Source organism: Bos indicus, chromosome 6, assembly GCF_029378745.1.
Source record: "Bos indicus isolate NIAB-ARS_2022 breed Sahiwal x Tharparkar chromosome 6, NIAB-ARS_B.indTharparkar_mat_pri_1.0, whole genome shotgun sequence".
Taxonomy (NCBI): Eukaryota; Metazoa; Chordata; class Mammalia; order Artiodactyla; family Bovidae; genus Bos; species Bos indicus.
In genome coordinates, this window is record NC_091765.1 from 62,036,268 (window position 1) to 62,058,681 (window position 22,414).

At 39.6% G+C, this 22,414-nt stretch overlaps 1 protein-coding gene across 8 annotated transcripts in view; it reads right to left on the reverse strand.

Annotated features, from left to right (window-relative positions):
* The window catches only part of ATP8A1 (ATPase phospholipid transporting 8A1), a 238,183-nt gene that overhangs the window by 85,635 nt on the left and 130,134 nt on the right, over positions 1-22,414 (reverse strand). For all 8 annotated transcript variants that reach the window (XM_070791374.1, XM_070791370.1, XM_070791371.1 and 5 more), the window contains 2 exons: positions 19,404-19,542; positions 14,145-14,209 (listed from right to left, as the gene is read on the reverse strand). In XM_070791374.1, the coding sequence (XP_070647475.1) occupies positions 14,145-14,209; positions 19,404-19,542 (204 nt within the window). The remainder of the gene's footprint in view (positions 1-14,144; positions 14,210-19,403; positions 19,543-22,414) is intronic.

A 22,414-nucleotide genomic window follows, 5' to 3' on the forward strand; every position in this document is an offset into this window, starting at 1 on the left:
ATAATGGAATCAGCACCTAGACTAGCTACTTAGTGATCAAGCCGGGTTATATAACAGTGGATTGATGAGAAGAAAACAACTTGTATTTGGTTTATAAGAAACATACTGGAAAAAGAAAAAAAAAAAAAAGAAAAGAATGATGCTTGGCAGATAATTAGATTAAGCAGAATTTTTCACAAAAGATAACTCTGACCAAAGGGCCCTAATAAATTTCTATGTGAATCTTCAGGGCATTGCCTGGCCCAACAGATGACATGTTCATATAATACCTAACACGGTGGGGGAAATTTCCCACCCTCTCTTTCTTGAGTTCTTTTGGCTGGTTTAATAATTAAATTGGCACAAGAGAGATTAATGTGGGGAAAAAACCCCTTAAATTTAATTAGTGTATATGGAGGTCTCTAGAAATGGAACCTAATAAGTGGCCAAAGCATGCAGCTTTTATGCTTTTTAGAAAAAGAAACAATAAATTTATAAAGACTTGACAAGATAGAGAAGTTTAAACTTTGGTAGTAAATTAGTGAGGAAGTAACAAGTTTTGTTTAAACAGCCTTCTTGGCCCTAAATTTCCTATCTCTGATGATAAGGATGTCTCTACCTCCTGGAGCAGAGAGGCTACCTTCCAAATGGAAGATTTATTTCTTGCTTTCTAAAGACACAGGAGGGTCAGAATGTTTTTCTTGGATTGGTTGGTTTTTCTAGAGTAACTTTAATTCAAAACATTTGATATGCCAGTCTGGAATATTTTGAGAGGATCTACCCTGAGCCACAACATACCCTCCAATGAAATAAAATAATTTTTTAAGAAATCAGAGACTGGCAGCTTTATGATAATTTTTTTTAAACATTACTTTTACATGACCTTTGCCAAGGAAATCCTTGATAAAAATCACTGCGGGCATCCTAGACAATGAATACGATTTTACAGTGAAATAAACGGAAAGCCCTGACTTGTCTGGAAAGTATCCTAGCATGCAAGATGTCGTTTTCATTCTGGCAAAAACTCTGCTTGGAACAGCCTAAGGAACCCAGAGGCCAGATGTGCAAAGAACATGTTAGGCCACCTAAGAACTATGTTTCTGATGGCCCCAAATGTAACGTTGCAGAAAGCACTTGCATAAAAATGGCCCTTTTCAGCTTCTGGCTTTTCTTTCTGATTCCTTTAAGGGGTTTATAGAACAGTTAGTCTTACTTAGGAACATATCCAGGAAACACCCTAGTAGAGAATGTAGCAACATCCCTAAGCAGAGGAAAATGAAAGCCTCTTGTCTTTGACTAGAAGACTACTCTATTCCAGTCTAACCAGCAGAAATGAGGTGAAGATTACACACAGTCTAAGATGTAACACCTAAATGTCATGGCTCCCACACCCTGCTCCAAGGCTGCAGTTACTTACAGCGACAGAAGGAAATGTGCGATCACTCATCTTATCCCAGAGGGTGTCATCAGCGAGGCTAAGCCAAACAGCAAAAGTTAAAAAAGGATACATATATACTTATTGAGTTCAAACTATATGTTGGTGTGTGGGTCTGAATACAAATAAGAACTCAGCACCTGTATTTTTCCTGGGAATCTGTTAAATGTGTGCAGGTCAAATGGTAAACTTATGCTTACCATCATTTTATCATAAATTCACCACCAGTTAAATGACCGAAGCATAGAATTTTGGCTAATGTTAATTACTTTTGGAAGACACACAACTTTGACCCTTGTCGGAATGGCTTGATAAGTGTATGAAGCCTGTGCCTTTCACTTTAGTATTAGCACCTCTGGTTTCGGTTTTCACTTACTTTCCACCAAAAGGGCAAAAGTCAACATACTATTACAGGAAAGTATCTTTTTGAGCAAGATGGTGACTCTGATGAAATAAGACCATTTACCAGAGGTTGAGTCACTGTAAAATAACTTTTCAGAGCTTGTCAGCTGATGTGCACAAGTCATCAGTCAGTGTAGAGAAGGCAGCCATCAACATATGACAAATGAAGTGAAGGGAAGGGAAGTCGCTCAGTCGTGTCCGACTCTCTGCGACCCCATGGACTGCAGCCTACAAGGCTCCTCTGTCCATGGGATTCTCCAGGCAAGAGTTCCGGATTGGATTGCCATTTCCTTCCCCAGGGCATCTTCCCACGCCAGGGACAAATGTATAACCATAAAAAATGGGGCTTCTTTAGTTAGAAAGTCAAGAATGGCCATCAGGGTTCAGATGGTGCTTCTGGGCATTGATAACATTGATGCAAACAATGGAGCCACATTACAAAGAACTTAAGTTTCAGAAGACAAAACATACACTGTGGCTAAGAACTCAAGGTATGCCTCAACTTTTGGTAGCTGCAGAGTATAAGGTGAAAACAAGGTAATCAAACATTTTTCATCTTCCTTGGAATGGAAATATTTATTTTGAAAAAAAGTTCCTTAATGCTGTGAAAGAAAAAAAAAAAAACTAAATGAAAAATAAGGAATAGTTTCAACCACTAACAAGTAAAAAATACCAAGAACTTCAAAATACTTCTAGATAAGGTGGCTACATAGGCTCAGGGTTCTAGAAAGGATTATATCCCACATCACATGTCACAGGTAAGTTCATTTCATGGTGTATCAATAAACTTTTTGCCAGGAGTACATGTATATTCCAATCTATCTCCTTATTTATTTTTTCATTTGACTATCTCTAGAAGGCAATCAGGGGCTTCCCAGGTGGCACCAGTGGTAAAGAGCCCAACTGCCAATGTAGGAGACATAAGAGACATAGGTTTGATCCCTGGGTTGGGAAGAGACCCTGGAGGAGGGCATGGAAACCCACTCCAGTATTCTTGCCTGGAGAATCCTACGGACGGAGGGACCTGGCGGGCTACGCTCCACAGGGTCGCAAAGAGACATGACTGAAAAGACCTAGCATGCAGGCACGCAGAAGGCAATGATATGGTATCAAATGGCTTGGGTTGAATCGTTGCTCTCCCACTTTAGGCAGGTTACTTCTCTGAGTCTTTTTTTTTTTTTTAATAAGATTGGGTTAATATCTTTCATAGGGTTATTGTTGTGACAAGATGTGCTAACTCAGGTGTCCTGTCCAGTGCTTGGCTCAGAGGTGACATCTGAGAAAGACTAGTTCTTTTCCTTCCTCTGACATCAGATCTAACTGTATTATCCACACATGATGAAGAATGAACGCTCTGCAACTTGTCAATTACCACACAACATCAGTGCAAACCAAGTGGTATATTACTGAGGATTTTCAGTTTCCTTTTGAAATCACCTAACAGCAATTTTATTTCAATCTACTTTTTGATTACTAACACTCAACTCTACTAGCTACTACTTCTTTTATGTAAAAACTAACTGGGAACCTGTCTTCCCTCAATCATAGAAAAGATAGCATTATCCCTTCCCACATGATATGTGGCTCTTGGTAGAGAGTAGGAGGACAAATATTTATCAAGTTAACCTAGACTTTTTCTTTATCTCTAAATTTCTGTCTCTAACCTGAGATAACTCTTGAGCAGAACATAAATTGAAAGTTATAAATTGACTGGCATGTCTCTCTTACTATCTATGTTTTTTGCAGATGACCACATCAATATATGTTAGAGTTTAAGCTCCCATAAAGAATGTGAAGTGTTTTATATATATATATATATATATATATATGCAGAGTAAATAGCATTATATGTAAATGAGACCCTCAGAAATAGTAGGTTGAAAACAATGATAAAGAAAACAGTGAGGACTCACTTTGCTGGCATATTTTTCAGCAATCACACCATCACCTTACTTCTTAGGTACTGATTATTTTTTAAACCAGATTTATAAATATTCATTGGCAGGGGGAAACCTTAGTTGACCTACCTAGTTTTAAAACCTACTATCAATTGACATAAGATGTCAAATAAGAGGATATATATAAGAATCTTAAACTAACATATTTCATTAGCTGTTTTGGTGGTTTGTGGCCCTATCTCATCACCATTTATGACATGAGGTGTTTATAAATTTATGGCCAAATAATGTTTCATTCTTTCTCTATTTTTACACTCTCAGTATTCACAACCTAAAATTACAAATTAACAGAGTATTCCAAGGACATTCTTAATAATACACTATGACCATAACAAGTATGGACCATGTTAGCATGTTCTTAAAGAGTAAGTTATGACTCCCATAAGAACAATGTGGATAAATCACTGGGTATTATTTTTTGACAATGTGTTATTGATTCAGAGAACCACAGGACATTCCATATACCCCCATGCAACACATATATCAACTACTCCTTTACTGCAGGCTGTACGTTGAACTGATCTGTACACTGTAAAGATCATATACCTGGGAGTAAAGAGAAACTATATTTATACACAACTGGTCCATTTAGTATTTATCCCAGTCAGGATCACTAACTAGCTCTCTTGGACAGTTTCTGACCAAAATATCTGGTGTTTCTAAACTCCTAGGCTATATTAGAATATAACCTTCAAAAAACATATTCATATAGAATCAAACCAACATAAAGTAATTTCGCAAAATGGGTAAAGGCAGACAGAAGGTGAAATCATGGACTATGTGGGAAAAGGGGAGCGTGGGATGATTTGAGAGAATAGCACTGAAACATGTACATTACCATATTAAAATAGATGACCAGTGCAAGTTTGATGCATGAAGTAGGGCACTCAAAGCTGGTGCTCTGGGACAACCCAGAAGGGTGGGATGGGGAGGGAGATGGGAGGGGGGTTTAGGATGGGGGGACACATGTACACATGTGGCTGATTCATGTTGATGTATGGCAAAAACCACCACAATACTGTAAAGTAATTAGCCTCCAATTAAAACAAATAAATTAGTTTAAAAAACATATGGTCAAAGAGGTCTTCTAAAACAGCTTAGTGGAAAAGAGTCAAGTGAATGAATTTAATCAAAACATATTGCTAAACATAAAGGAAAGGGAAACAAAAAAATCTTGCTCATGCTTTGCTGATATGCAGATATGAGCTCTTCAGGGCAGGTGTTGATACAAAACACTATAATTGAGGAAATGGTCCAATCTCCCAATAGGGTCATGCCATGTGAAAAAGGTCAAAGGTTACAGGATGGAAGAAGGTAGGAAGAGGAAGTTGTAGAGCTAGGTAAATTGCTCTTGGCCCCTGGGCAGAGGTTTGGGATTTGGGGTTATGATAGGTTCTGTCAGGCAAATAACTCCTTGTGAGGCATCTAGTCTCGTTTGGGGTACCCTAGAGAGAAAGGCTGAGAAGTGTCTAATCTGGGTCCAAGTCTGTCTTGCAGTGTAGGATGGAGGCACCAAGCAAAGAAAGACAAACCCCGGGAAAGGAAGGAAGAGTGAGGCAGGGGGTATAATTATATAATTTAAATAGTTTTGTGGATAAAGGCTTTTACCAAAGCCCTCATAGTAATTATTTGAAACCACCACTGAAAGCCTCCTAAACACTTATTTTGAGTTTGGTATTAAATATTCTCCAGCGGCGGCAGTGACTCAAGCGCAGGAGGAAGCGTCCTGGAGGAACTGGGTGGGCAGACATCCAGTCTCTCGTATGGCCTTCAATTCAGCCAGAAGAGACTGCTTAGAATATACAACCATTTTTTTGAAAGTAAGCAAATTACCAAATCAACGGTTTGGAGAAAGTAACAACTGGTGTCTGTGAGAAATTCTTACCAAGAACCACAAAGAAAGCTAAGGTTGGGTCCATTTTCCTAATGATTTGAATTAATTCATGTAGGAATACAGAGGAATCATTATCTACTGTGTTTTCTCACTGCAAATTCCAAAGGCACACCATTTCCATTATTTTCAACATCCATTTAAAAAAAAATCCAGAGACACTGATGTATGGAACAGTCTTATGGACTCTGTGGGAGAGGGAGAGGGTGGGAAGATTTGGGAGAATGGCATTGAAACATGTAAAATATCATGTATGAAATGAGATGCCAGTCCAGGTTCAATGCACGATACTGGATGCTTGGAGCTAGTGCACTGGGACGACCCAGAGGGATGGTATGGGGAGGGAGGAGGGAGGAGGGTTCAGGATGGGGAGCACATGTATACCTGTGATGGATTCATTTTGATATTTGGCAAAACTAATACAATTATGTAAAGTTTAAAAATAAAATAAAATTAAAAAAAAATCCATGTACAACTGTCATAGTAAAATGGAATATAGGGTCTTCTGTAAATTTCATAAATACCAGATACCCAACATCACCAATTCCCAGAAGAGCACTTCTTTCCCAGCTGCTCTGGAGCCTTGGTGGTGAGTAGGAAGGGGAGGCAAAGACAAGTTGGAAAATCTGGGGGGAAGCTCCCAGAAGGCTTTTTTCTGGGACTAAGGCCCTGTTATTTCTGGAGAAGGAAGGGTTGTTTAAAAACAAAAGGAAAAACAATTTTGGGATTAAAGTCATCTAGGTCAAAATTTAGGATCCCACATTTGCTAATCCTGTGAACCCATAGTCTCCATCTGTAATTGAGACAAACATCATCATTCATGTAGGAACGGAGGCAAAAAGCAACTATGTGCCAATAAAAGAGTCAAAATGAAAAAAGGAACAGAGGCGAGTGCATACAGACACACCTGGGACACAGCTTCCTGCAAACTGTCAGTTTAATAACTCATCAAAAGACATGGGTGGCAGAGGCGCAAAGAAGTCCCAAGGCACAGCAGTCTGTTCCCCTCAAAACTGCCCACAAGCTGTGAGGAAATGGCAAGAGGGTAGACTGGTTAGAAAGGATTTATCGGTAATTCTAGGTCTCAGAGAGCTCTTGAAAGAGCTCAGATGTTTAGCCAAAAAAAAAAAAAAAAGAGAGAGAGAGAGAGGGATAAAGACCATTCAAGCTTGTGGCAGGAAGAATTTCTCAAAACAGAAATACTATGGATTTGTGAACAACTTCACTTTGGGTTCTGCACACAAGCCAAGATTACTGAATTTTGTTTAAGAAAAGGGGACACATTTAGTTTTTCTGAGACCAAACAATGGACTCGATGGAACTTTTTCAACCACAAACTCTGCTTTGTGGCAGACACTATCTTAAATCAGAGGAAAAGGGAACAGATTATTTGTTCATATGTTATTTTCATTTTTGTAATGTTTACTTTTTTTTTTTTTAACTAACCCATTTCTCTCAAATGTAACAAAGTTCGCTTTCTTCACTGAGCGCTACTTGAAGCAAGCTGTGTGCCAGACAGTATTTGAACAATCATCCTGCAATGGGACATTACAAAAACATATCTTTGCTTCTGATAGGGACACATTAACACCTTAAACGTTAAACTGAGCTCTTAAACATTTTCAGGCCAAAAAGCTGAAACAACTTTGCTAATGGTAACAGAGAATTCACAATCCTAAAGATCCAAAGCTGGCAGTGGAAGAAAATTCACTGTGGTTTAAAACCTGCCTGAACTATTTTTCAAAGCAATACAAAATGTATTGTATTAGACTCATGGGACATATCAAGACAAAACCTGAAGTAGCCTCAATTCTCCTTTTTCCCCTTCTTTTTCTGGAGCCAATTCAATAACTTGCTTATTCTGGATTTCTTTCAGAAGCCATTCAACAGTGATTGGTTTCCCAAACAGTAAGGTTTGTCTGCATAATACATGTAAGATGAGCTTAAAAGGGTACAGATGACAACTTCGCCATTTATGTCATGAATGCTTGTAAGTTATATTTGAAGCTTACATGGTGTTATAAAACCAAATTTAGCTAGAAAAAAATGTGCAATCCTATAAAGGGCTTTCTTTTACCATGGTGTTGAAAAATACATATTCTTGTGCTTGTTAATATCAAATGTGGTTAACAATTCATTTTCTGCAAAATATACAGGTGAGAGAAAACACTGGTATCCATAATCAAATGTAAGCTGGCTTAAGTTCATATTTGCAAATTAAGCAGAGAAATTTAAGTAGTGAGGAGGACGGCTATTTAAAATCACCTCTTATAGCACTTGGCAAAACGAAACTCCCTCTACCCCCGGGAATAAAGATGTTAAAAGAAATAATAATGATGATCACAACAGTGGTTCCTAGTTCTTAACGTGCTTACTAAATGCTAGGTATTGTATTTAAAATGTATTGTTTGGTTTAACCCCCACAACACCCTAGAGATGGGTATTATTATTACTCTTGTTTTACAAGTGTCACTGGAAACTTAGGTTCCAGAAAATTCTATTTGCTTAGACTCCAGAATCCAATGACTTACATACATCCTCCAGAGTTTGCTTAACACTAGAGGTCAAGTTTACTTTCAAGATTGGGCATAATGGTGAAGTGAAAGTCACTCAGTCGTGTCCAACTCTTTGTGACCCCATGGACTATACAGTCCGTGGAATTCTCCAGGCCAGAATACTGGAGTGGGTAGCCTTTCCCTCCTCCAGGGGATCTTCCCAACCCAGGGACTGAACCTGGGTCTCCAGGTTTCTTTAACAGCTGAGCCACAAGGGAAGCCCGGGCATAATGGTATCTGCCTACTAATGTTTTCAGGTGTAAATGTGATTGTCCCTGTAAAATCTTTAGTCCAAATATAAGCTAGTGTTTTTTATGACTCTATCAGCCATGCATAGAACCCTGCAGGGGCAGCAGAGCTTCCTCTTCACATAGTCAGATGCCTGCATTTTTCTTTCGGATCCATACTCTGCACTTCCCATATATTGGGTACTGACTCCTCATCAGGCTAAATGTGAATACCAACAGAAGCAGAAACTGAAAACCAACTGTGCCCAGATGATCAGAAGGAGAGGCAGGCAGGGTTTCTCAGGAGTTAAATTTGGGAAGACTTGAAGCCTTTTGACTCCAAGTAGAGGAAATTTATTTCTCCAAATTCCTCACATACATATTTAACCATCATTCCTGTTGATTCCATAAATATAATTTTCCTCTCTGCCCCTTTCTTTTTCCCAGGGAATCCAGACAGTAGAAAAGAGGAGAAGAAACAATAGGAACAAATTTAAGGTCCAGAGCTGCCTCCCAGGACAGATCCCACAGTTGTCCTAGGAGGTGCTAGGAGGAGGAGAGGTCAAGGTTACAAGGGTATCATGTGAGACCCAAGAAAGATCATTTGGGCACCTAAAGAGTTAATGGCTTGAGAAATTATGGTTCCTTCCACTTACCCAGACTTGACAGATGAGGGTAGTGAAATCCTGAGCTATCTCAATGAAACAGTCTTCACTTTCTCTCTACCTTTTACAGAAAGTTAGATAATATCCATTAACAAATATTCTGGGTCACCTGAAGTATTTTCAGAGATTCACAGAATTAGAATGCTATGGGACATTTGAATACTATAATCATCACACTCCTTAATATAACATAAACCCATTATACTACATTTTAAAATATATTAATTAGATAATGGCAGCTAAAGATAGGTCACATGGGAGATTCCCTAGGTCTTAGCTCACATTTTTAGATGTTTCCAGTTTTAACAGATATATTTTGAACATGTTACTTCATGGCAAACCAAAAGTATAAAAGAGATGCTGGGGGATAAATTGGGAAATTGGAATTGACATATATACATTACTATATGTAAAACAGATAACTAATAAGGACCTACCATATAGCACAGGGAATGCTGCTCACTACTCTCTAATGGCCTTTATGGGAAAGAATCCAAAAAAGAGTGGATATATGTATATGAATAACTGATTCACTTTGCTGTACAGCAAAAACTAATACAACACTGTAAAAAAACTGTACTCCAATAGAAATTTAAAAAAAAGAGATGCTGGAAGAATCTGGATCTAGGTCATTAAGCCAAAGGGGTTTCTGAGAATTTAACGGGATCATTTCTGGGCATTTCTGTAGACTTAGAGAAGTACAAAATATTCTTCAAGCCAGTAATTTAAAATTCTTGCTTTAGCAGACCCTTAAGAAAACGTCTCATATCAATATCACGGAACCCTTAATAAAACAGCTCAAAGTTACATGATAAAAAGTTACATGTTACCTAAATCATCTGCTTATTATAAATATCTAACAGATTTTGATCAACTTTACATGATTATTAAAGATGCTTACCCATAAAATTCTTACTTCCTAAATTAAAAGCAATATGATCAAGCTTCCTAAGAACCTCTCTTGCTGACACTGTCAGCATCTGGCAATAGTTGGGTAGGTGACTGAGTGAGAACCCCCAGCTCTGCACTCAGGCATCATGCTAGCGGGGAGTGCTGCTCTTCTGGGAGAGGAGCTGGGAATGTACAGAGGCAGAAAAGTCAGATTTCCATATTAGGTCTGTAGAGCAGGATTTCAACATAGGCTATTTTTCTACAAAATTGTGTAACATTCATTTTATATGTGCTGTGCCCTGTGCTAACCATACCAATCCTATGCCAAGGGTAACATTATCATTACCTCAGAGGCAGTACAAGTGGCTTAGAGAAGTTCTCTAATTTCCGCTTGTCCAGAATCCACCACTCAGGTGGGGCAGAACTGGGCCCTGAACCACTGTGCTGCTGTTCAGAGTGATTTGAGTACATTCATTAAAATCGTGATTTGACAAAACTTTGCACACCTACAATTTATTTCCTATTATATTATTTCCTAAGGTGGTGTGTTTCTAAGTTTATTACTTGAAAATTAATTACGCTTTGTGCTGATGGAATGATAACCCTTTTATTATTATCAGTACAAATGTGAACACAGAGGATACTTTGCTTTTCCATGGCAATGAAAAATAATGATTTCCCTAGACTCATTCTAATGATTTGCCTGAAATCTCAGCCGTGGGTTGTATCACACAAGACCTGGAGGAGCTATGATGCAAAGTGGGGTTTCCTTTCCTGCTATGAAGCAAATGAGTTCACCGCAGCAGGTCTGACCCCAGACAGCCAGATCTGTTAAAGTCACCGATTAACTGCCTGGGAGAAAAAGCCTCCTCCAGACACCAGTGCGAGAACCAGAGGCAGTCCAATGCTGGATGAATCAGTGTCAATCTGCTCAGCCATAGCATCTGCCTGTGATCTTTCACACCAAACCAACACAAATTGTTAAGGCCATTTCCAATCACTTTGCTCTTTAAATATCAGATATGATAGACTATTACCACATTTAAAACTGATACACAAATTTTTAAAAAAGGGATCCCTTAATTAAACATTATTCAGTAACTCATTTCTCAAATATTTATGGCTCAGTGGTAAAGAATCCACCTGCCAATGTAGGAGATTTGAGTTCTATCCCTGGGTCAGGAATATCCCCTGGAGAAGGGAATGGCAACCCAAGCCAGTATTCTTGCCTGGAGAATTCCATGGACAGAGGAGCCTGGTGGGCTACAGTCCATGGAGTCACAAAGAGTCGGACATGACTGAGCAACTGAGCACGCCCACAACAATGAGCTAGGCAGTTTGCTGGAGACTGACAGAGATTGCAGACCAAAATAGACAGACGGGGTCCTTGCTCTCATCAAAACTGAGCATTCCCCTGGGATGATTTATGTTTGCTCTTGTAGCAACACAAAGTGCAAAAACCTTTGAAGTGTCTATGACTTTTGAGTTACCATCTTGGTAACTTCAAAATGAAAATAAATGCCTCTGTCTTAACAATACAGGATTCAGTGCACAGAATATTTTCTGTATTTCAGTTTTCTCTCTTTATTTTTTTTCTTGAGATTACTGCTTATATCATTTGACACTAAAAACACTTCAAGAACATTTGGATGTGTTTATCCAAGAGCTGGAGAAAAATGATGAAACAGGTGAAAACAAAAAGAGCAATGCCAGCACACTCTATGTAAGGTGAAAGCCTAAATCCAGACAAAAAGGAAAGGATGTCACATCAAGCATGTGATCAACCATGCTTTCACTTCAGTCTCACAGGTCCCACTTCTGGTTTCCTTCAAGTGTCAGAAAGTCTGTGCATCACGTTTAACCTATGATGCTGACAAAGGCCTAAAGGTTTATAGGGATTATGGAAACGTTCACACTGAAGTTTTTGCAAGGCTGTGAACAACTGCAACCCAGTTCTGGAACCACCTTGGATGGCTCCTTTTCCAGGGACCCCCATGGGGATAAGTATCCCTGAACTTTACATCACATTGCTGGCACTGTGCCCCCATTTCCTCCTCTCTGACTCTTATCCTGGTCCCTTGTCTGCACCCTTCCAACTTGCCAACTGCTTCTATACATCACACCTCTTTTAAGAGGCTGATGAAGTCATGCCCCTTGCCTATGAAGGCAACTCTCAAACCTGGCCTAGCTTTCCACAATTGACCTGAGATTACCTCTCCAGGTTTAACCCCCTCTGTCACTTTTTAATGGACGCCTTATAAATACTGTGCCCACTGTTAAAATGAATTGGGTAGCTTCATACGGACCATTATAAAACAACTGCTAAGATATATTAAGTGAGAAAAACAAAGTGCAGTATCAAGGAGTGTGGACAGGATGCTGTAATGTGTTTAACAACAAAGGATGTGTCAACTGACATGCACATAAATCCCTTAGATACGGCAGAACATCTCTGGATGAACACACGAACTGGAACTAGCGGCCATCCCTGGGGAGGTAAACTAGTAGCTTGGATATAAAGGTGGGAGATTTATAAACAACAAGGTCCTACTGTACAGCACAGGGAACTATATTCAATATCCCGTGATAAACCATAATGGAAAAGAATATGAAACAGTATATATATATACATTACATACCTACATATATGTATGTATGTGTGTCTATACATATATATATAAAACTGAGTCATTTTCCTGTACAGTGGAAATTAGCACAACATTGTAATCAACTATACTTCAATAAAATAAAAAAAGAAAGGTGAGAGATTCACTTTTTATCATCTATATTTTCTCTTTTCCTAACTTTTAAGTTTTACATTCTGTGCCTGTATTTATTCAAAGAAAACATACTTAAAAAATTATAATCTTGTGTTCAAGTTTAATGTTCCTCTTTCAGGCCCCAACAGAGGAACTTAACTTGCACTAACTTTCTGCTTCCGCTCCTCTTACTCAATGACTCAAGTTTTACTCACCTTTATGTAACTAAATGCCACTTACTTTGTAAATAGTTCCTTAAACTTCATGATATTTTCACAGCAAGTTATCTACCTTACTTACCTATTTGTTTTGCATTATTACTTGTATGCAATTTACTTCTCTTAATATTTGTAAGCTTTTGGAGGGCTGGCTTTTTTTTTTGTTTGTTTTTGTTTGTGTTTTTAGGATTAAAGCCTGGTTCACAAAAAGCACTTCTCCAATAATTAAAGGCATAAGCAGTTCCCATGATTACAAAATCATATATTATTCCTCAGGCTACAAGGTGCTCAAAGATCTCACAAGAAAGGGAAGCGCATTTTAAGTACAATAATAAAGAAGAGATCATCATTCCAGTCTAAAAATCAGAAACAAAGTACTTCTTACATGTAATTTCCTGTCTATACCCAACTTCTAAACATCTACTTCTTCACCATCCCTTCCACAGAGGTGGCCTCTCAGCTTCTCCAACATCCCTAGTTATCAGGTTTCCTCTGTTCTGCTCTTTGCGTCACAAGGGCTATTTCAAGCAGCTGTATATCACCTTTCCTGTTCTGTCTTCCACCTTAAATTGCAAATAGTCATCTTTCCTTTGAAATATTTACAGGTCATGACCTACATTTTGGGGGTTAACTTCTATCTTTTATACTCCTAAAAAATGTTTCCCTCTTTTCCAAATATAACTTCATGCGATCTTAGTCATGAAAAAAGATATCCTAGGAATTTCTATGTCAATTCTGAACTTCAGACATTAAAAAAAGAGTTGACTGTTGGCTATTTGGTGTTGTTCAATAGCTTTCACATTTTTTTAAAAAAGAAGCAAAATATTAATACTGAAATATTACATATATAATATGTAGTAATACTGAAATATACAAAATACTCAGGCAGATACAAAGAAGCTGTAGTCACTCAGCAATCTCTTGACATAACGCTTTTGTAAAGCAGCTTTTTGGTCTCACAACGTTTAGCAATTTCTTTTAGCTGTTAAAGACACAAAACTAGTGTCTATTTACATCAGTGGTTCAAAACAGTGTACATTTGTTCCAGCAGAATGACAGTAATAAGGCACCTTTTAACCCAGGAAAACAAAATGTCTCAAGTTAGCTGAATATAAAATACAAGGTAAGTTACTAAAAGTTTTTCAAAAAGACAATCTTACTTACATCAAGAGAGCCTTCATTTATAACAATCATTCCCATGTTCTTCCTCAGAAGTTTGCAGGAGTGCCCTATGTCCAAACAGAGTAAATTGGTTGACATAATTAATTTCTCTAGAGAAAGAAGATGAAGATGTTAAAATGCTAAAACTACAAAACTTATGAATTTTATATATATTCTTTGGTAAAATTAAAATGCTATCTATTTGAACAAGAAAGATGGCAGTCAGCTGTCTTCTGGATCTGCAGAAGTTTGAAAAAGAAATACTCTGCTTGCTATAAAAGGGGGATAAGATACAAGGACATCACCTGACAGGTTAAGGCTGCCTTGATAAACAAACATGGAAAGAGAATACAGTAAGGATTCTCAATGTTCTGAAAACTGTTAAGTGCCTATGGCATACCCTTCATGATGACCAACATGTAGAGCAGAAGATGGGCCAACGGTTGTTTGGGAGAAGGATGCAGGAGGTTGTCTGGGTTTCTCTTGGACCATTGATCCCACCACTATCTATCTCCCTGCCCTTGGACTGTTATCACATTTTCTTTTCTCCTGCTCTCTCTTGCTTTGCTGTACTTGGTACAGGGCAAACTCACCTGCTGATCAAACCAACTCTGCCCACTTGTTTGCCTACAGCTGAACATGGCTAGACAAAAATAGGCAACCTTTTTGGCCCAGCTCACATGTAAAACAGTACCATCTACACTTATTTCTTTCGTGATCTCATTCCTCAGTTTTCATTCCAATCCCAAAGAAAGGCAATGTCAAAGAATGTTCAAACTACTGCACAATTGCACTCATCTCACACGCTAGCAAAGTAATGCTCAAAATTCTCCAAGCCAGGCTTCAACAGTACATGAACTGTGAACGTTCAGATATTCAAGCTGTATTTAGAAAAGGCAGAGGAACCAGAGATCAAATTGCCAACACCCAATAGATTATCCAGAAAGCAAGAGAGTTCCAGAAAAACATCTATTTCTGCTTTATTGACTATGCCAAAGCCTTTGACTGTGTGGATCATAACAAACTGTGGAAAAGTCTTCAAGAGATGGGAATACTAGACCATTTTACCTGCCTCCTGAGAAATCTGTACGCAGGTCAAGAAGCAACAGTTAGAACTGGACATGGAACAACAGACTGATCCCAAATCGGGAAAGGAGTACGTCAAGGCTGTATATTGTCACCCTGCTTATGTAACTTATATGCAGAGTACATCATGAGAAATGCTGGGCTGGAGGAAGCACAAGCTGGCATCAAGATTGCCAGGAGAAATATCAATAACCTCAGATATGCAGATGACACAACCTTTATGGCAGAAAGTGAAGAAGAACTAAAGAGCCTCTTGATGAAAGTGAAAGAGAAGAGTGAAAAAGTTGGCTTAAAGCTCAACATTCAGAAAACTAAGATCATGGCATCCGTTCCCATCACTTCATGGCAAATAGATGGGGAAACAGTGGAAACACTGGTTGACTTTATTTTGGGGAGCTCCCAAATCACTGCAGATGGTGACTGAAGCCATGAAATTAAGATGCTTACTCCTTGGAAGAAAAGTTACAACCAACCTAGACAGCATATTAAAAAGCAGAGATATTACTTTGCCAACTAAGGTCCATCTAGTCAAGGCTATGGTTTTTCCAGATATTCATGTATGGATGTGAGAGTTGGACTGTAAAGAAAGCTGAGCACTGAACAATTGATGCTTCTGAACTGTTATGTTGGAGAAGACTCTCAAGAGTCCCTTGGACTGCAAGAGGATCAAACCGGTCTATCCTAAAGGAAATCAGTCCTAATATTCATTGGAAGGACTGATGCTAAATCTGAAACTCCAATACTTTGGCCACCTGATGTGAAGAACTGACTCATTGGAAAAGACCCTGATGCTGGGAAAGATTGAAGGCAGGTGAAGGGGACAACAGAGATTGAGATTGTAGGATGGCATCACTGATTTGATGGACATGAGTTTGAGCAAGCTGTGAGAGTTGGTGATAGATAGGGAAGCCTGGCGTGCTGCAGTCCATGGGGTTGCAAAGAGTTGGACACAACTGAGCGACTGAACTGGACTGAAATGTTGACCATTCTAGATCTCATAAATCCCTCTTTCCTGAACTCTGGACTCTCACATGGCAGTGCCTACTTTACAGCAGACATTTAGGTGTAAAATAAACATCTCCAACTTAACACATCTAAAATTAGGCGCTTAACCTCCCTTCAGAAAGAAGGAAGTTTTCCCTCCAGAAAACTCGCTCCTCCTTTAGTCTTCCTCATTTGGTTAATGGCAACTCCATCCTTCAATTGCTAAGGCTAAAGCACCTTGAAGTTACCTGGGATTCCTTCCTTTCTCCCATACTCTGTGTCTAATCTATCAATCAATCCTGTTGGCTGTACCTTCAAAAATACATCCAGAGTCCAACCATTCCTAACCACCTCTATTTTACCACCCAGGTCCAAGCATCACCATGTCCTGCTTGGATGAATTCAACAGTGTCTGGCCTTCCTGCTTCAATACTTGCTTCCCTTTGAGTCTACTCTGAGTCTAGCAGCCAGACAGATACATAGAGTTTTTTTTTTTTTTTAATAGGAAAGTCGGATCAAGTGTTTCCTCCACTTTGTTCAGTACCATGCAGTGGTTTTCCATCTCAGAGTAAATGCCAAGACTGGACAACAGTGTAGGTGGCTCCATCCAACCTGAGCTCTGTTACACCGCTCACCTCTTCTCCTCCTCTAGCCCTGGGCATATCTGCTCTTTCTGTTGGACAGAAGACAGCTGTCCCGAATCATTTGAGTGACAAGCTCCCTTTCTTCTCATAGGTTGTTTCTGGGCTTTCACTTTTTCAATACTTCTTCCTGACTTCCTGATTTAAAATTGAACCCCTCTGTGTAAAGTGAAAACTTTCACTTTTCACTTTCATGCATTGGAGAAGGAAATGGCAACCCACTCCAGTATTCTTGCCTGGAGAATCCCAGGGACAGAGGAGCCTAGTGGGCTGCCGTCTATGGGGTCGCACAGAGTTAGACACGACTAAAGCCACTTTCCAGCAACAGCAGCAGTGTAATGCCCTATTCTCCCTTCCCTGCTTTATTTTTCTTTAGAACAATTATTGCCATGAAGTATATTATGTGTTTTTCTCATTTATATTATTGTCTGTTTCCCTGACCAGAATCTGAGTTCCGATGGCAGAGGTTCTGATACATTTTGTTCTGTGTTCTTAACTGATGCCTGGTACCACAGGCACCATAATCATTTGCTAAATGAATGAATCTTACTTTCCTTTTTCTAGGAACAACTTTTAGGATTCTAGAAGTTAAGGGTTACTAGAAACCACCACCCTTCTCTCCTTTTCATAGGTATTTTCACACTGGCTACATATCCAGGACCATCCTGAGGACTGTTCATCTTCCCCACGGATCACTCTTAACCACCATTTATTCCCCCTCTATCTGTAGTTACACTACTTTATCATATTTGCATTTTCCAGGTCTCCTGATCTCCAGGAGATCAGTCCTGGGTGTTTTTTGGAAGGAATGATGCTAAAGCTGAAACTCCAGTACTTTGGCCACCTCATGTGAAGAGTTGACTCATTGGAAAAGACTCTGATGCTGGGAGGGATTGGGGGCAGGAGGAGAAGGGGACGACAGAGGATGAGATGGCTGGATGGCATCACTGACTCGATGGACGTGAGTCTGAGTGAACTCTGGGAGTTGGTGATGGACAGGGAGGCCTGGAGTGCTGCAATTCGTGGGGTCGCAAAGAGTCAGACATGACTGAGCAACTGAACTGAACTATGAATTTATAGTATTCATAGTTTAATATAAATACTATATTTATAAGTATAGTATTTATCACAGAATATACTGATTACTCACATTTCTAAAAGGAATATTAGCTAAAATCTTTTTTTTTAATATAGATGATACTTAATGACTTTCAAAAAATGTGGTTTTAGTTTGTGAATACTCCTGAAATGGTTTCTTTAATTTTGGGAGAGTTTTGTGCGTAATTTGTATAATCAGTATCATCCAGAGGTTGATGTCAGGGTTCACAGTGCTCAGGCAACATGCTACTGCTGAATTTGCGGGGGGAAATGACTATTTTTCTTGTACATTATTGGTACTACAGGCCTCTACCAGCAAACATTACCTTTCTCCTCTGTTACAGACTGAATTTTGTCCCACCTCCCAATTCATATGTTGAAGCCCCAGCCACCAGTGTGACAGTATTTGGAGACAGGGTCTTCAAAGAGTTAAAGTTAAACGAGATCATAAGGGTGATCCCTCATCCAACAGGACTAGTGTCCTTATAGGAAGAGGACAGAACACCAGACGCGCTGTGAGCATCCACAGAGGAGAGGTCAGGCGCGGACACACAGAGATGTGACCGTCTACAAGCCAAGAGGGGAGGCCTTGGGAGAAACCAACTTGCTGACATCTTGATTTGGGACTCCAGCTCCTAGGACTGTGAAGAGATAACTTTCTGATGCTTAAGTCACCTAATATGCCATATTCGATTATGGCAGCCCGAGCTGACTAATATAAACTCTTTCTGTAAAATCAGAATTAATTATTAGATCAATGAAAACTGGCAAAACCTTACTTCCTGTCTCAGAAATAACCTTTGGTCACATAAACAAGTGTCAGTATACAAGCTTGCCATAATTCTAGTCTCCAGACTCTGGCAGACAACTGCAGAAAGTTCATCCATGTGTGTCAATTAAGGAGGTGAATTAGGGGCAGGCAGAGTTCAAAGGTGAGAGAGGGCACTATGTGGCTGCAAGAGCTAAAGTTTGGCTGTATAGATAATCACTGCATCTTTAAAGGGGGCACTGGGGCCATGCTGCTGCTGCTGCTGCTGCTAAGTCGCTTCAGTTGTGTCCGACTCTGTGCGACCCCATAGATGGCAGCCCACCAAGCTCCCCCGTCCCTGGGATTCACCAGGCAAGAACATTTCCTTCTCCAATGCATGAAAGTGAAAAGTGAAAAGTGAAAGTGAAGTTGCTCAGTCGTGTCTGACTCTTAGTGACCCCATGGACTGCAGCCTACCAGGCTCCTTCGTCCATGGGATTTTCCAGGCAAGAGTACTGGAGTGGGGTGCCATTGCCTTCTCTGACTGGGGCCATAAGTAAATAGATAAGCTAAGTGAAACCACAAATAAGGAAATCTCAAAACACTAAATCTTTCAAATCTTGAAATACCTCAAATATATCTTCTAAAATGTATCAAAACATGTTAAAAAGCACCATGACATAAAGTTTAAACTAGCTGAATTACCAATGTTAATGGCAGTTTCCTGCTTGTCTCCTGTAAGGATCCAGATTTTGATGTCTGCTTTCATTAGAGTTTCTATGGTTTCAGGCACTTGATCTTGTAATTTATCCTCAATGGCTGTGGCTCCCAGTAGTTGAAGATTCTGAAGAAAAAGAGCAGCAACATTTTTAAGATTAAGAAAATGGTTTAGAGTCTTTAGGAACAAAACATTAAAGTGTTTTAAAATCAGAGACTAAATGATAATCCATGAATTCAGTGTGAATTCCAACTATCCCATTGAGTTTTTTCTCTCAAGGATTCCTAAATCTCAACCAGTACTTCTGACAGAAGACTGAAGCTACCTTCCTCCCCACTAAGGTAAGCTCCTAGGACTGTGAAGAGATAACTTTCTGAAGCTTAAGTCACCTAATATGCCATATTCGATTATGGCAGCCCGAGCTGACTAATATAAACTCTTTCTGTAAAATCAGAATTAATTATTAGATCAATGAAAACTGGCAAAACCTTACTTCCTGTCTCAGAAATAACCTTTGGTCACATAAACAAGTGTCTGAACAAGATTCTGAACACACACACACACACACACACACACACACACTGAAGCTACCTTCCTCCCCTCTAAGGTAAGGAACTGATTCTGAACACACACACACACACTGAAGCTACCTTCCTCCCCTCTAAGGTAAGGAACTGATTCTGAACACACACACACACACACACACACACACACACACACACACACACGTAGAAGGAGGGAATCAAAAACAGTTAAATAGGAGCAGGCAGCTACTAAGAAAAAATAAAAACACAAACTATGGAAGGTCACCACAGTGAAGAATAATCCAAGTGACCTGGTTGAAAAAGAGCAAAGTTACATGCTGACATTATTAAATGACAATCGCATACAGAGTCAGGAAATGTAGACACACAATACAGTTAGGATGAATAAAGGAGCAATAAACAAAGCAACCGCACTGGTCTCTGAACGAAAGAACAGGCTGAGTGTTTTTAACTTGGTTTCACGTTTGTGTCATGGAAGGTCGGAGTCCATTAAAGATCTCTTGCTTATTTGATGGTATCTTTCATATAAGACTGAACAAAACCAAAACACTCTGTGGAAAGCTGTTCCAATCTCGGACAAAGAAGAATGGTTTCTTCTCTCAACTTCCTAAATGGCAGGAAAGGGAGAACAATCTCCTGGCTGCTAGGGAACCCTGGCTTGCCAAATGGAAACAGCTAATGGTGTTTTTGGTCCTAAATACATAGGTATGCGCAACGACGGACTAGGATTTAAACCTATCTATCATGTGACTAGGCATTGTCACCACTTGGGAACCCTTCCAGTGGTGTTCTGCAAGCCACAACAAACTAATTCTTAGTCTTAGGCATTTCCCCATAACCTAACTTCCAGAATGAACTACTTCAGCATTTATCTTTCTTCTCAACCATTCTCTTCCTGCTTGCCTTCATGTTTCATTTCCACTATCAGACAAGGACAGAACAGATACAAGGGAAATTATTGCAAAGGATAGTGTCTGGGTTGGTAACAACGAAGAAGGCATTCCACTTTCTATTTTTTCTCTAACATTAAGTCCTATTTACTTTTCATCAAAATCCAAGTCTAAAAATAGCCCCAAGTCTTGGTAGGTATGGAAAATAAAGTTAAATATATATACAAACATGTAAAATTGAGAGAGTGTGTGTGGGTATAGTTGCTGAGTCTATTACTTAGGAATGTTTTTGGCTATAAATAATAGGAAAATCTGACTAAAAGTAGCTTAAGTAAAGTTCCATATTTCTTACATCATTAGTACTGAAGTGGGTATTTTGGGCCAAAGATGGTTGGCTTGACTATATTTCCACTTATTCTCTAGATCTCTCTCAATGTCTCAATGTGACTGTCACAGCTACCACAACCACTGTGAAGACAAGAATTAGGAGGTGAAACCAAATGTATCCATCTCTTATTTGAAGAGCAGAAGGGTTTATAAAATTCCTCAGTGTATTTCCCAAAATAGCAACTGGCCAGATGGTGCTACATGGCCGTCCCTAACTACCAACATTTAACTTTTCTAGACTTAGTGGAGGTGGCAAGGCAGAACGGGGATGGGAGTAGGTAGTAAATTAGCCAGTTAACAGTCTCCGCCACAATGCTGAAACATAGATGTGTGCACATGCATTCAGTCTAGTTCAGTCGCTCAGCTGTGTCCAACTATTTGCGACCCCATGGACTGCAGCACGCCAGACTTCCCTGTCCGTCACCAACTCCGAGAGCTTACGCAAACTCAGGTTCGTCAAGTCGGTGATGCCATCCAACCATCTCATCTGCCGTCTCCTTCTCCTCCCTCCTTCAATCTTTCCCAGCATCAGGGTCTTTTCCAATGAGTCAGTTCTTCCCATCAGGTGACCAAAGTACTGGAGTTTCAGCTATAGCATCAGTCCTTCCAAAGAATACCCAGGGCTGATCTCCTTCAGAATGGACTGGTTAGATCTGCTTGCAGTCCAAGAGACTCTCAAGAGTCTTCTCCAACACCACAGTTCAAAAGCATCAATTCTTCGGCGCTCAGCTTTCTTTACAGTCCAACTCTCACATCCATACATGACTACTGGAAAAACCATAGCCTTGACTAGACAGACCTTTGTTGGCAAAGTAATGTCTCTGCTTTTTAATATGCTGTCCAGCTTGGTCATAACTTTCCTTCCAAGGAGTAAGCATCTTTTAATTTCATGGCTGCAGTCACCATCTGCAGTGATTTTGGAGCTCCCCAAAATAAAGTCAGCCACTGTTTCCACTGTTTTCCCATCTATTTGCCATGAAGTGATGGGAATGGATGCCATGATCTTAGTTTTCTGAATGTTGAGCTTTAAGCCAACTTTTTCACTCTCCACTTTCACTTTCATCAAGAGGCTCTTTAGTTCCTCTTCACTTTCTGCCATAAGGGTGGCGTCATCTGCATATCTGAGGTTATTGATAGTTCTCCTGGCAATCTTGATTCCAGCTTGTGCATCTTTCA